Below are 15,769 nucleotides of genomic sequence, written 5' to 3' on the forward strand. Positions count from 1 at the left end.
CCTTAGCTTGCCCAAATGAACTCTTGGCTAAGTTGATGGTGAGACCTACAGTACGTAGTCGTGTAAACAGATTTGAGAGTGTGTGCAGATGTTCCTCCCAAGTCATGTTTGCTATGACTATATCGTCCAAGTATACATAGACATTAGGCAAATCTCTGATTACCTCTGCCATCAGCCTCTGAAATGTAGCAGGGGCATTAGAGAGCCCAAAAGGCATAACCACATATTCAAATAGGCCAAAGGGTGTTACAAAAGCAGAGATTGATTGGGCCTTTGGGGTCAGTTTTACCTGATAGTACCCTTTTAGTAAATCAATCTGAGTCAAAATCTTTGAATTACTTATATTGTCTAAAATATCATTGATCCGTGGCAAAGGAAAAGAATTTTTAATGGTGACCTTATTCAGTCTGCGGTAGTCTGTACATAGTCGTAACTTACCGTTTGCTTTAGGTACAAGTATACAAGGTGAAGCCCAAGGGGAGGTACTTGGGACTGCTAACTTGTGATCTATCAAGTACTGTACCTCTGACCTTAAGGATTCAAGCTTCTTTCCTATCGCTCTGTAAAATGGTTGTCTGATGGGCTGTGTTCCCGGCTCCAGCAAGATGTCATGTTGAATGAGGTTACAGGTTCCTGGATCATCAGTGCACAAGTCCTGAAAACTGGTTAGTAAGGAGTTTAGTTCTTTGCTTTCATTTGTAGACAAGTGTGATAAGAAGGAGTCAAGCTTACCCATTATCTTAGAGTTAGTTAAATCACTAATATTAATCAGTTCTGGATCTTCATCAGGGTCTTCATTAGTAGTAACAGGATAGTCATCTTTAGACCTAAGAGTTGAGGTAGTCACCAATGTTACTCGAGGTGGTCCACTATTTACTCTACTTTGGTACCGCTTCAACAAGTTCACATGAACCAATTGTGTGTCCTTCCTCCTATCTGGGGTACTAATTACATAGTTTACCTTAGAAAGACGTTCTAGGACTGTATATGGGCCGGCAAACTTCTCTCTCAATGGAGCTCCTGGAATTGGATGGTATAAAAGTACCTGGTCACCTTTCTGGAACTCCCTTAACCTGGCTTTCTTGTTCCCCTGTTGCTGCATTACTTGTTGCGAGGAAAGGAGGTTAGAACATACCAAATCATTTATCTGATGAAACTTACTTTTAAGGTCTTTAATATATTGCAACGTGTTAGTAGTCTCCTCTGGTTTCTGATGCAAAATATTTTCTTTCACCATACCCAATACAGTTCGTGGTCGACGACCAAACAATGCCTCAAAGGGAGATATCCCTGTGGAATCATGTGGAGTGCATCGAAAAACATACATTAGGAGATCGAGGTCCTCATCCCAATGATTTGCCGTTTCACTGCTGTACTTGCGCAAAAGGTTCTTCAAGGTTTGATGGAACCTTTCCAGGGCACCATTTGTCTGTGGATGATATATAGAGGAGTTAACATTATGAATATTCAATGTATGCATAGTTTGTTTGAAGACATGGCTTGTAAAATTAGTTCCCTGGTCACATTGTAACTCATAGGGAAATCCTAAAACAGTGAAAATCTTCCTAAGGTTAAGTAATATAGTCTTTGCATTTATGTTTTTGATTGCAAATGCCAAAGGGTACCTTGAAGTGGGACACATAGCAGTCAGTATGTATTCATTCCCTCTCTTAGTCTTTGGTAAGGGACCAACGCAATCTATGATGAGTTTGTAAAAAGGAGTTTTGGGTACTAGTACGTTCTGGAGTGGTGCTGGCGGGATTCTCTGGTTAGGTTGACCTGTAACCTGACAATGGTGACATGAAGCAACATAGCTCTTAATATCTTTACCAAGGCCTGGCCAATAATAGTCTTCACTTACTCTTTTGTATGTCTTGTTGACCCCTAAGTGGGATTCTGCAGAATGAGCGAGGTCTAACAAGGAAAGTCTTAGAGGTTGAGGAATGACTATTTGGTGGCAATCCCTCCAAGTATGGTTAGAATTAATCTGTGGCGACCTGAAATGCCTGCAGAGAATACCTTTATTCACATAAAAATATGGCAATTTTGGATTTTCATCTGGAATTCTCACCTTTTTCCAAAGTTCACTAAGGCTGGGGTCCTCTTTCTGTAGCTCGGTAAACTCTTTCTTACCTACATTCACCAAGTCTAAGGCCTCCATAGTTCTTCCAGTAGTTTTACTCTCACTTTTCAAGTGTCCTGCCCTGGAAGTATTCCTAGTCACAACCTGAGTTATAGCTGGTGGAGATTCTATGGATTTACTTTCTTCTTGGATTACGAAATCAGGATCTGAACTAATAAAATTAGTTTTCACCTGTGACCCTGCTAGATCATTACCCAAGATCAGCTCTACTGGAGAACACGGCAAGGCTTGCTTTAACACAGCTACTTTAGCCTTTCCTGTAAAGTAAGGACTAACAATTTCCACTTCAGCAAGAGGCAGAGTCCTGGAAGAGGTTAAATCTGAAATAGTTACAAACTCCCTAGTGTAAGTTAGATTCTTCGAACCTAAGTCTGCCAATATAGACTGAGAGGAACCAGAGTCTCTGAGGCACTTCAGTGAAGTACCATTTACAGCAACATCACAAATAAATCCTTCAAACGGCTGCAACCCTTCCATCGGAGTAGTCACATGGCATGTGCTCCTTGACTGGGCATTTTTACCTTCTTTTGCTTTTGAAGTTTTGCACTGGGGAAGTGGACAATTTTCAATAGTGTGGCCCTCTTTCTTGCAGTAAGCACAGGATACCTGGGGAGATTTGGAAAAGGAAGGAGATGATTTGTTAGTTTGACCCTTTTGTGATTTATGGATTAAGTGGTAATCATCGGCGAGACTAGCTGCCTTCTTTACCAGTGTTTCACCTTTAAAATGAATGAAGGTTGAGATATGAGTAGGCACTTTCCTCAAAAATTCTTCTAGAAGAATCAAATTCTTAAATGATTCGAAGTTATCAACACCTGCTCTTTCTAACCACTTATTCAACTGCCTATTTTTGAGACTACAAAATTCTACAAAAGTTTGGTTGAAAGTTTTAACAGAATTTCTAAAATTTTGTCTGTACCCTTCTATGGTAATGGAGTACGCATCCAAGATAGTTTTCTTTAACACTGTATAGTCATTTTCACTTACCAGTTGTGAAGCAACAAATGCAGCTTTACCCTTCACTTTGTTCCTGATGAGCAGAGACCAGAATTCTACAGGCCAGTTCAAGGTTTCTGCGATTTGTTCAAAGTTCTGGAAGAAAACCTCAGGATCTTTCTCATCGAAATCAGGTACAAGCTTACTTGCTTTAAAAACTTCAAACGTAGCAGGGAGTGTGGCTTCCTTTCTCTTACCTGAAGAAAGCTCCTGGAGTTTTATCTGGTGTCTTATCTCTGCTTCTCGCTCCTTCTCTCTCGCTTCTGCTCTCTTCTCTTCTAGATAGAGCTCCCGTTCGGTCGTTTCCTTCTTTACCTTCTCTAACTGCAATTGAAGCCTTATTTTCTCTACTTCTGTATCTACTGGAACAGGCGGAAGTACTCCTGCTGCAATTCTGAGTGCTTGTACTTCTTCATCATCTGTAATAATCTCTTGGTTAATTAAATAATCCAAAATGTTACTCAGTAATCTAGCCTTCACATAAGCAGGATCAACCACAATGTTACATTTCGCTGCTAGGTCACGCAGATCCTGTTTAGTAGCATACCTGAGCGTAGATAATTCCTCTTTGGGGTTTCCAGTAAAGCTCTCTAGATTAAAAGGCATTTTGAACAAGGTTTAATTACTCACTACACAGCACTTAGGCCTATGTAAATACAACAAATCCTACCTACCTAACAATGAATGGCTGACTAAACGCGAACACATTAACTCTGTTAATCATTCTAAACAGTATTCATATTTATAAAATAAAGTTAACAGTAGCCACACGTACATTGCTCCTAACGTAAACAAATGTAACAAGTTATATTTACTACCGAAAACCTATAATGATAAATTTAGGTAACTGCAGCCCAACGCTATTACTGTACTTATAATAGAACGCTAACAGACAGCGAGAGAAGTATTTAAATACGAATAACAACTGCTAGTTACAGAATGGTAATTACCTAAAGATATACGCAGCAACCTGACTAAACCACATGTCTAATCTTGGGGAGTTAAACTAGCGCAATTCAGTAATTACAGAAAGTCTGGAATCACGGAGTGTTCGAGGTACACTAAAAGTGCGAGAATGAACTAATACTTCCGCAATGATTAGACTTTAAAAGGAGTACAGTGGATTTTGCTAATCCGAAAGGTCGGGAGCTAAACAATGATGTGCAAGGTAACGTAAGATTAACGTAACTTAACACTTATATGATAGCGAGGGTGACCTTTATTGTGGAAAATATTAATGAGGCGGGCATAAGAGGTGATTCACACAGATCCCTGTCAATTAACACTTGTTATCGACTTATCCTTCAAAAATACTTTACCTTGGTTTAAGGAGAGATGAGGTGTATTCTTGCCTGGAACTACTGTCAAACACAGTTTAATGAAAGCGAAGAACAGCGTAGCGTGGCACTAACTGTACAAATCAATGAAGCACAATATATGGACATATCGTTCACCAACAGTTCTTAAAAATTCACCAAAAACATTTCAACAGTTTATAATCGCACAACAGATTTGGTATCCCGGACAGGCCCCCAAATTATGACATGCCTAAGCTGAATGTCCTCGTATTCAGTGGTAAATACTTTAGCTTAAAGATGGCCTTAGCTAACACTCAGTAGGAAGCATAATAAAAATAATATTCCACCAAAATAAAATCCAAACTGTGCGAAACCATGGTCGGGTGAACGAAACTCAGCAATCTCTTATTATAATTATTAATAACTAATTATACAAATTAACATTAATTACTTAACACTTATACATGAACGAAATTGTTTCAACAAAACACTTCACTATAATAATTAAACATATGGCAAATAGTTCAATAATTCAACACAATTCAACATATCTAAATAACAAAATACACTTAGTAATAGGAGAAAGAGCCACGAACACTGTCTTCAGAACAGGAAGAATACACCTAACTTAACAAGAAATTTGAAGTACCAAAGTAAACAAAACTAAGAACATAAAGGAGGAATAACGGGAAAAGAGACTTTGCTCTGGACAAGGAAGGATGAAAGTTAAGAAAGCAATCAACAGAGGGCGTGCATAAAGAAAGTAAGAAAATACTAAAAACAGTTTATAATATTCATTATGTACAATAGTGGAGTGAAAACTTGACAATATATATATATATATATATATATATATATACATATATACATATATATATATATATATATATATATATATATATATATATATATATACATATATATATATATATATATATATATATATATATATATACAAATATAAATATATATAAATATATATACAAATATATATATGTATATATATATATGTAAATATAAATATCTATATATATATATATATATATATAAATATATACATATATAAATATATATACATATAAATATATATATAAATATATATATATATATATATATATATATATATATATATATATATATATATATATATATATATATATATATATATATATAAATATGTATTTATATATATAAATATATATATATATATATATATATATATATATATATATATATATATGAATATATATATACATATATATATATATATATATATATATATATATATATATATATATATATATATATATATATATATATATATACACACATACATACATATACCAACGCTCTTCCCCAAATCTTGGGGGGTAGCCGACATCAACAAATGAAACAAAACAAAAAGAGGACCTCTACTTTCTACGTTCCTCCCAGCCTGATAAGGGACTCAACCGAGTTCAGCGGGTACTGCTAGGGTGCCACAGCTCACCCTTCCCTGTTATCCACTACAGATGAAGCTTCATAAGGCAGAATCCCCTCCTGCTGCTACCTTCGCGGTCATCTAAGGCACCGGAGGAAGCAGCAGGGCCTACCGGAACTGCATCAGAATCGCTCACCATTCATTCCTATTTCTAGCACGCTCTCTTGCTTCTCTCACATCTATCATCCTATCACCCAGAGCTTTCTTCAGTCCATCCATCCACCCAAACCTTGGCCTTCCTCTTGTGCTCCTCCCATCAACTTTTGCATTCATCGCCTTCCTAAGTAGACAGCCATTTCCCATTCTCTCAACATGGCCAAACCACCTCAACACATTCATATCCACTCTAGCTGCTATTTTAATTCTTACACCCGTTCTCACCCTCGCCACTTCGTTCCTAACCCTATCTACTCGAGATACATGAGCCATACTCCTTAGACACTTCATCTCAAACACATTCAATTTCTGTCTCTCCGTCACTTTCATTCCCCACACCTCCGATCCATTCATCAGAGTTGGTACAATCACATTCTCATATAGAATTCTCTTTACATTCATGCCCAACCCTCTATTTTTTACCACCCCCTTAACGGCCCCCAACACTTTGCAACCTTCATTCACTCTCTGAAGTGCATCTGCTTCCACTCCACCATTTGCTGCGATAACAGACCCCAAGTACTTAAACTGATCCACCTCCTCAAGTAACTCTCCATTCAACATGACATTCAACTTTGCACCGCCTTCCCTTCTCGTACATCTCATAACCTTACTCATACCCGCATTAACTCTCATCTTCTTTCTCTCACACACTCTTCCAAATTCTGTCACTAGTCGGTCAAGCTTCTCTTCTGTGTCTGCAACCAGTACAGTATCATCTGCAAACAACAACTGATTTACCTCTCATTCATGGTCATTCTCGTCTACCAGTTTTAATCCTCGTCCAAGCACTCGAGCATTCACCTCTCTCACCACTCCATCAACATATAAGTTAAACAACCACGGTGACATCACACTTCCCTGTCTCAGCCCCACTCTCACCGAAAACCAATCACTCACTTCATTTCCTATTCTAACACATGCTTTACTACCTTTGTACAAACTTTTCACTGCTTGCAACAACCTTCCACTAACTCCATATAACCTCATCACATTCCACATTGCTTCTCTATCAATTCTATCATACGCTTTCTCCAGATCCATAAACACAACATACACCTCCTTACCTTTCGCTAAATATTTCTTGCATATCTGCCTAACTGTAAAAATCTGATTCATACAACCCCCTACCTCTTCTAAAACCACCCTGTACTTCTAAGATTACATTCTCTGTTTTATCCTTAATCCTATTAATCATTACTCTACCATACACTTTTCCAACTACACTCAACAAAATAATACCTCTAGAATTACAACACTCATGCACATCTCCCTTACCCTTATATAGTGGTACAATACATGTACAAACCCAATCTAATGGTACCATTGACAACACAAAACACATATTAAACAATTTCACAAACCATTCAAGTACAGTCACACCCCCTACCTTCAACATCTCAGCTCTCACACCATCCATACCAGATGCTTTTCCTACTCTCGTTTCATCTAGTGCTCTCCTCACTTCCTCTATTATAATCTCTCTCTCATTCTCATCTCCCACCACCAGCACCTCAACACCTGCAACAGCAATTATATCTGACTCCCTATCATCCTCTACATTCAGTAAACTTTCAAAATATTCCGCCCACCTTTTCCTTGCCTCCTCTCCTTTTAACAACCTTCCATTTCCATCTTTCACTGTCTCTTCAAGTCTTGAACCAGCCTTCCTTACTCTCTTCATTTCTTTCCCAAACTACTTCTTATTCTCTTAATATGACTGACCCAATCCCTGACCCCACCTCAGGTCAGCTGCCCTGTTTGCCTCACATACCTTACGCTTTACTTACCACCCTTTTCTCTCTATATTTTTCATACTTCTCTATACTATTACTCTGCAGCTATTCTTCAAAAGCCCTCTTTTTCTTTTACACTTTTACCTTCACTCCTTTATTCCACCATTCACTGCCCTTCCTCATGCTGCGTCCAACAACCTTCTTGCCACACACATCACTTGCAATCCCAACAAAATTTTCTTTCACTAACTTCCACTCCTCTAAGTTACCAGTTTCTCTTACTCTAGCTCCCTGTTACGTCCACCTACTCTATTCCCCCACACTTTTGCTATACCTATTTTGCCTTCCATAAATATATATATATACATACATATATATATATATATATATATATATATATATATATATATATATATATATATATATAAATATATATATATATATATATATATATATATATATATATATATATATATATACATATGAATATATATATATACATATAAATATATATATATATATATATATATATATATATATATATATATATATTTATATATATATATATATATATATAAATATCTAATATATATAAATATATATATATATATCTAATATATATAAATATATAAGTATATATATATATATATATATATAATATACATAAATATATAAATATATATATATATATATATATATATATATATATATATATATATATATATATATATATATATATATATATGAATATATAATTATATAGACATATATACGTAAATATATATATATATATATATATACGTAAATATATATATATATATATATATATATATATATATATATATATATATATATATATTTATATATACATATATATATATTTATATATACATATATATATATATATATATATATATATATATATATTTATATATTCATATATACATATAAATATATATATATATATATATATATATATATATATTTACGTATATATGTCTATATAATTATATATTTATATATATATATATATATATATATATATACATATATATATATATATATATATATATACATATATATATATATATAATATATTTATATATATTAGATATATATATATATATATATATATATATATATATATATATATATATATTTATATGTATATATATATATTCATATGTATATATATATATATATATATATATATATATATATATTTATATATATATATATATATATATATATATATATACATATATATATATATATATAAATATATATACGAATATATATTTAGATATATATATATATATATATATATATATATATATATATATATATATATATATATATATATATATATATACATATATATATATATATATATATATATATATATATATATATATATATACATATATATATATGTATATATATATATATATATATTTATATATATATATATAAACAGTATTTTTGGGCTCAAGCCATGTCGTCCTGATGGAAGTTCCTATAGGGTAGCTTCCTAGGGTATATTACAACTACGGTGATATTCCTAGAGAATTTACCTTAAGGTACCCAGAATTCTAACTCCTGGAGCGAATATCCCTAATGAAAGGGATAACGCGGCATATCAGAGGACGTATTCTTGACACGCCACATGGCAATCTGCACCCCAAACAGAGATAACACATCGAGGGGTCAATTGGCAAGAAACGAAAACGGGAAAGAAGAATGGGGAGCCGCTCCCAAGGCTCCCTCTTCTCCAGTTTCGTAAGCGTGCCTGGCGCCAATCCTGGTTCCATCTGTATTCCTTTTTGCGTAGCTTAACAACTCGGTGTTTTTTCCTGTGTTTCTCGCAAATCTTGGATTTATTCATCTTTTCATGGCTTCTCCAACTTCGTCGGCCTCTGATAAGTTGAGTACCATTTCTTTTATGTATAAATGTAGGCTCTTGGTAAATTTTTATGTGATTAATAGTATTAATCTTTGTTACAAGAGACGTTGCCTACCGGAGGCGTCATGGACGCTGTCGCTCGCTAGGTATGAGTTTTAGTTAGCCAGAGTGACATTCCCGGTTGTTTTGCTTTAATAAATTTTAGCTATTTAGCGTTACATAGGATTTCCTTTCGTGCTTTAGTATTATTTTGGCGAAGTATTCGCCAACTCTGGCCTACGCTAGGCCATGTAGCCTAGTCGTTTGGTCCTAGTACTTCCTCATGATTTTGGTTTTCAGAGTGTATTAAAATTTTATTGAAGCTTTAGGCTGTTTTTTATACATTTAAGATTATGTTGAATATTTCCAAGATAGTATACGAGTGAGTTTCGGTGATTTAGGTAATCGATTCTCTTGGTGCCTAGGCTAAGTTGCTTATGGAGCCTTAGTATACTTTCTCATACTCCCCGGTTGCTTTCTTTTCTTCGGAGAAGGTATGCAATCCCTTTCCCTCTGTTTAAGCCTTGGGCTTATCCCTAAGTGGTTTATCTGAATTAACTTTCGATAAAACTATACTGGGGTGTTACTGTACCTTCCTGTTCCAGTAAGTCTAGTTTCAGAGAGGGACAGAACAACAGAGTTTTTAGTCTGAGTCTGTGTTTGTCTGGCTTAGGGTAGAGTCTCCCTCGCTGGCCTGAAACAGACATAGGAGGCTTAGCCTCCTTAGGTCGCCTCCTTAGGTCACTACCGAAGGTTTCTGTACGAGATGATTCCTTCTTTTGTGATCTAGCAGACTAGTCCTTGTTGCTGTTCTCGGTGGGAGGATAAGATCCTTTCCCTGGGAGTAGCAACACCTTCCTTGCTTTGGTTCTTTGGGAGCTGGCAAGTATTGTTGGCCTCCCTCCTTGGATCTCCCTTAGGCTAAGATGAGTTTTCTTGGCTGCGGGTGATCCTTCACTAAAGCAAGGTTGGTAGAACCCTCTTTTGTCCTTTCCCCCTCTATCTCTGTAATGGCCTAGCCATTACAGTACTGTACGTCATTCTACATCTGGACCTAGGATAGGTTAGGATGTGGAATTGACTCAGTCCTTTGCCGGCCGGCAGACTCTGCCGGCCGGCAAGGGTCTTCTGCTTTGAGTGCTGCCCGGACCTCCCTTGGTCCCTCATCCATGCCTGCCTGTAGAGCCAGACGGCATTGGTCAGGAAGCCTGAATTAGATTCTCCCCTTCCTTATATGGACTCTTTCGGATTGCCGGGCTTGGAGGTAGTTTACGCTCTTATCCCGGCATCCATTCTGTTTTCTTCTAGTGCTGTACCCGACCCGGCTGCCGGCCTATGAGGCCGGCAGCCGGGCAGTCGTAGTCCTCTGGTTCTTTTGCTGCTGGCTGGCATCGGTTGTTTACCTTTGCCGGCCGGCTAATGTCAGCCCTTGTCTGCCGGTCGCCAGGAGCAGTGGCCGGCAGCCGTGTGCTACCTTGTGTAGCCGACATTGGCTGTTGCCGGCCGGCAGTAACATGTATTTGAACCAGCGTTCTGCCGCCTTATAGCTGTTAAGTAGTATACTTTAAAGCTAGTTATACTTGCCGGCCGGCACATAACCTTCTATACTGTACCAGTATCCTTCAGTATAACATATACTGTAAGAAGAAAACTATAGTATAAGTTTTGGTACAGCACTGTGTGTTCTAACACTTTTGTGTTGTCTTGCACAGCCCTTTGCTGTTGCCTTACAGATAAGAAAGTGAGTTCTTTCTTGTCTATTATCCAGGATTTTAAAATCATTGATTAGGTGTGAGCTACACCTGTTTCCTCTGGAAACTTTTCATTGGTTATTCTAGAAGAGATTAACCATACGATTTTATTATCTGGAAGGCTGCAACAATTGGTTGCTAAACTGTGCATATCCAGTGATACATAGTTCACTTAATACTCATGGAAATTTCTTCTCTTTACAGGAGGACCCTCCGAAGTGCGGAAGTGTTTTCTGCAACGTCCGCAGTAAGAACCTCTGCGGACATGAGTTTTGTAGGAGGCACGCAGCATGCGCTGTCTCCAATGGTGATCTCCAGTATTGGGACCCTCAGGTATGTACCGTGTGCACTAACCTGATTACTGACGCCTTTGATTCCCCTAGGACGGCGGAATCAAGGGATATAGCAAGGGAGAAGCTTCGTACCTGGGTAAGGGGCTTCCAAAAGAACACCTCTGGACCTTATCTTCCAAGTGAGAAGATGAAGGCGTATCTTTTCCCTAGGGCATCAGCTGATGCAGTGATTCCCCAGCCTCAAGAGGAGATCCCTCAAGTTCAGATCCAGGTGGATGCTGAAGTCGCGGTCGCTTTGTAAGACATCCAGTTGGATGACAGGATGTCTGACGTGGACGAGCGTCTGGAGGAAGACCTGTTCAAGCCCCAGACATTGTAGAGGAAGAGGCTGACGAGGTGTCGGCTACTCCGGTTCAGATCCCGGAGCCTATTCCCTCAACATCGTCCGCTCTCCCAGTAGAGCTGGGACAGGCCCTCTCCTCCATTGTTGGAATGATCCAACAAATGCAGAAGGAGAATCAGGAGAAGGCGGCTGCAATGGAACTGCAGATGCAGAGGCTTGCAGCATCACATGGGCCCCAGAAAAGGCTCAATGTGAAAGACCTTCCCTTGTGCTCAGATGCTAACCCATGGAGGTATGCTGAGCACATGCCGATGACGACTGGAAAGATTGTCATCTCGGATAAGTTTGGTTCAGTTCCCCTAGAGGAGGTGGAATTCTGGCCCAGCAAGGGGTCATATCCGGACTGTTATGTCCGGCTGAGGAAGGAACCATCTTCAAAGGAGGAGACAGAGCCGAAGGAGGTCATAGTGATGGACCATGCGAAGGCTCAAGCTTTGCTTTCATCCTCGATGAAAGAGAGGGGCTTCACGAACTCAAATGTAGCTGCATTGAGTAAGAAGCTCCCTTCCTTTGTGTCCTCTCCTGCTAGAGCCTTCCCCTTTTTACAGAAAGGGTTTGCGGCTGTACTAAAAGCAGTCGAGGCCGGCAAGCCTTGCCCCTCCCTGGAGGAGTATAAACCCTTGTTGCTGGCCCTGCCTATGGACCACAAAGACTGGAAGGACGTCCATCTTACCTTCTCAGTTGGGAAGTTGGAGGCTGATATTGCCGGACGTCAGTTCGGCGAGGACCTCCCTAAACTGTCTGACTTTCTTTTGCGGAGAGAGCTCGAGACAAAAGAAAGACTGGCTGCCTCAATGTCTCTTCAGACTACTCTTGAGACGATGGCAAGTGACCCCAAGTTCCATGAAATGTTCATGGTAGTGGCCAAGACTCATCTGGCCACAGTGACGAAGGATCTTTATAGCTTCGTCAGGGCGAGGAGAGCTTGTAGGGAGTTCGTGTTCACCTTGGCTACGGTGAGGCACGAGCCAAGGAAACTAATCTCCTCCAACATTTGGGGCAAAGACCTTTTCCCTAGCAAATTGGTCAAAGTAGTTGTTGATAGGGCCGCCACGGAGAATAGAAACCTTCTCCAAAAGTGGGGCCTGGCTATCAAAAGAAAGTCTTCCCCGGATGAGGGTCCTCAACCAAAGAGGAAGACTATGAGGACTAGGCTACCGTCTCGGCCAGCCAAGCCTCTTAGACAGCAACAGCAACTGCAATTGCCATTGCCTTCAGTGCCCCAGATGGTGGCACAAACCCCGACCACATTCCAGTGGGTACCCCAGGCCGTGTCGACACAGTCCACGGCATTCACCCCAACGTTCGAAGGGCAGTCTACTTCCTTTCGAGCAAAGCCTAGAGGAGCAGCCAGAGGCTCATCTAGGTGCCCCTCAAGGGGAAGGGGATTCAGGGGTGGTCGCGGTCAGGGAGGCAAGACTTCAGGACGGCAGTCCAAGTGAGATGATGCCGGTAGGAGGGAGACTTCAGAATTTTCGGGATCGGTGGACCTTCGATCCCTGGGCCCGCAGCCTACTCAAGAACGGACTGGGCTGGAGCTGGTACAGCACTCCACCCCCGTGCCCTCGGTTTTTCCAACACTCCACCCCCGTTCTGGAGGAGCATGTTCAAGAACTGTTGGAGAAAAAAGTGATCCGAAGGGTGAAGTCCATCAAATTCCAAGGGAGGCTGTTTTATGTTCCCAAGAAAGACTTGGAAAAGCTCAGAGTCATTCTGGACTTGTCGCCACTCAACAAGTTCATAGTGAATTGCAAATTCAAGATGCTAACACTGCAATACATAAGGACCTTACTGCCCAAGAGGGCATATTCCGTCTCCATAGACTTGTCAGACGCCTATTGGCACGTTCCAATCAACCGTCGACTCTCCCCCTACCTAGGGTTCAAGCTACAACGAAGACTATATGCCTTCAGAGCCATGCCATTCGGGCTAAATATAGCCCCAGGGATTTTCACGAAGCTTGCGAGCGTAGCTCTCAAACAATTACGCCTAAAGGGAATTCAGGTAGTAGCCTACCTGGACGACTGGCTGGTGTGGGCAGCATCCGAGACAGAATGCTTGCAAGCTTCCAGTCAAGTGATCCAGTTCCTAGAGTATCTAAGCTTCAAGATCAACAGAAAAAAGTCTCGACTTTCTCCATCTCAAAAGTTCCAGTGGCTGGGAATCCACTGGGACCTAATGTCACACCATTTCTCCATCTCGGCAAAGAAAAGGAAGGAGATAGCGGGTTCTGTCAAGAGACTTATAGATTCCGAAAGGATATCAAGACGCGAACAGGAGAGGGTACTGGGCTCTCTCCAGTTTGCTTCGGTGACAGACCCAGTGCTAAGAGCACAGCTAAAGGATGCAACCGGAGTTTGGAGAAGTTATGCATCAAACGCGTGAAGAGATCTGAGAAGACCAGTTCTGCTTCGGCTACGTACTCTTCTCAGGCCTTGGTCCCAAGCCAGACATCTAAAGAAGTCGGTTCTTCTTCAGCCACCTCCCCCGTCGGTGACGATTCACTCAGACACCTCGAAGGAGGGATGGGGAGGTCACTCTCATCGGAAAAAAGTCCAGGGGACTTGGTCCAAGCTATTCAAGACCTTTCACATAAACTTTCTAGAAGCTATGGCAGTGCTCCTTACCTTAAAGAAAGTCTCCCCGCGTCACTCGATCCACATAAGGTTGGTGATGGACAGCGAGGTAGTTGTGAGATGCTTGAATCGACAAGGATCGAGGTCACCACCTCTCAACCAGGTTATGTTGGCCATCTTCCGATTGGCGGAAAAGAAGAAGTGGTACCTATCGGCAGTTCACCTTCAAGGAGTCCGCAATGTGACAGCGGACGCTCTATCCAGGTTCACACCGATAGAGTCGGAATGGTCCTTAGACGCAGGATCATTCTCCTTCATTCTGAATCAAGTCCCAGAACTGCAGATAGACCTCTTTGCGACGAAAGACAACAAGAAGTTGCCCCTGTACGTGTCCCCCGTACGAGGACCCCTTAGCGGAAGCAATGGACGCGATGTCCCTCGACTGGAACAGATGGTCCAGGATTTATCTGTTCCCCCCTCACAACCTTCTGTTGAGGGTCCTCAACAAACTGAGATCCTTCAAGGGGGGTAGCGGCAATAGTGGCCCACAAGTGGCCGAACAGCATGTGGTTCCCCTTGGCGTTGGAACTACAGCTGAAGTTTGTGCCGCTACCACATCCAGTTCTGACCCAGGGAGTCCAGAAGTCGACTGTCTGCGCTTCATTACAGAAAACCCGGACCCTGCAGCTCATGATTTTCTCTCCCTTGCGGTGAGAAAGCGTTTCGGGATTTCGAAAGCCAGCATAGACTTCCTAGAGGAATATAAGTGCAAATCTACTAGAAGGCAATATGAGTTATCTTGGAGAAAATGGGTGGCCTTTGTAAAGGCGAAGAATCCGCAGGAGATCTCGACAGACTTCTGCTTATCTTTCTTCATCCACCTCCATGGTCAAGGGTTGGCAGCTAACACGATTTCGGCGTGTAAAGTCTGCTTTGACAAGACCCATTCTATATGCCTTCCAGGTCGACCTCGCTAACGAGATCTTTAATAAAGT

At 40.0% G+C, this 15,769-nt stretch overlaps 1 protein-coding gene across 3 annotated transcripts in view; it reads right to left on the reverse strand.

The window, feature by feature from the left end:
- LOC137641551 (uncharacterized) overlaps positions 1–5,261 on the reverse strand; it is a 6,433-nt gene extending 1,172 nt beyond the window's left edge. The window contains exons 1-4 of one of the 3 annotated variants that reach the window (XM_068374219.1): positions 4,459–5,261; positions 3,337–3,558; positions 3,131–3,235; positions 1–2,749 (exon numbers count right to left, since the gene is read on the reverse strand). The exon at positions 1–2,749 is cut by the window's left edge and continues 1,172 nt beyond it. In XM_068374219.1, the coding sequence (XP_068230320.1) occupies positions 1–2,620 (2,620 nt within the window). In that variant the 5' untranslated portion in view covers positions 2,621–2,749; positions 3,131–3,235; positions 3,337–3,558; positions 4,459–5,261. Of the gene's footprint in view, positions 2,750–3,130 lie in introns of all 3 variants that reach the window. The other 2 variants (XM_068374220.1, XM_068374218.1) reach the window with 2 other exon arrangements.
- Between the last annotated feature and the right edge of the window lie 10,508 nt (positions 5,262–15,769).

This window comes from Palaemon carinicauda, chromosome 5 (assembly GCF_036898095.1).
Source record: "Palaemon carinicauda isolate YSFRI2023 chromosome 5, ASM3689809v2, whole genome shotgun sequence".
NCBI classification, from domain to species: Eukaryota; Metazoa; Arthropoda; class Malacostraca; order Decapoda; family Palaemonidae; genus Palaemon; species Palaemon carinicauda.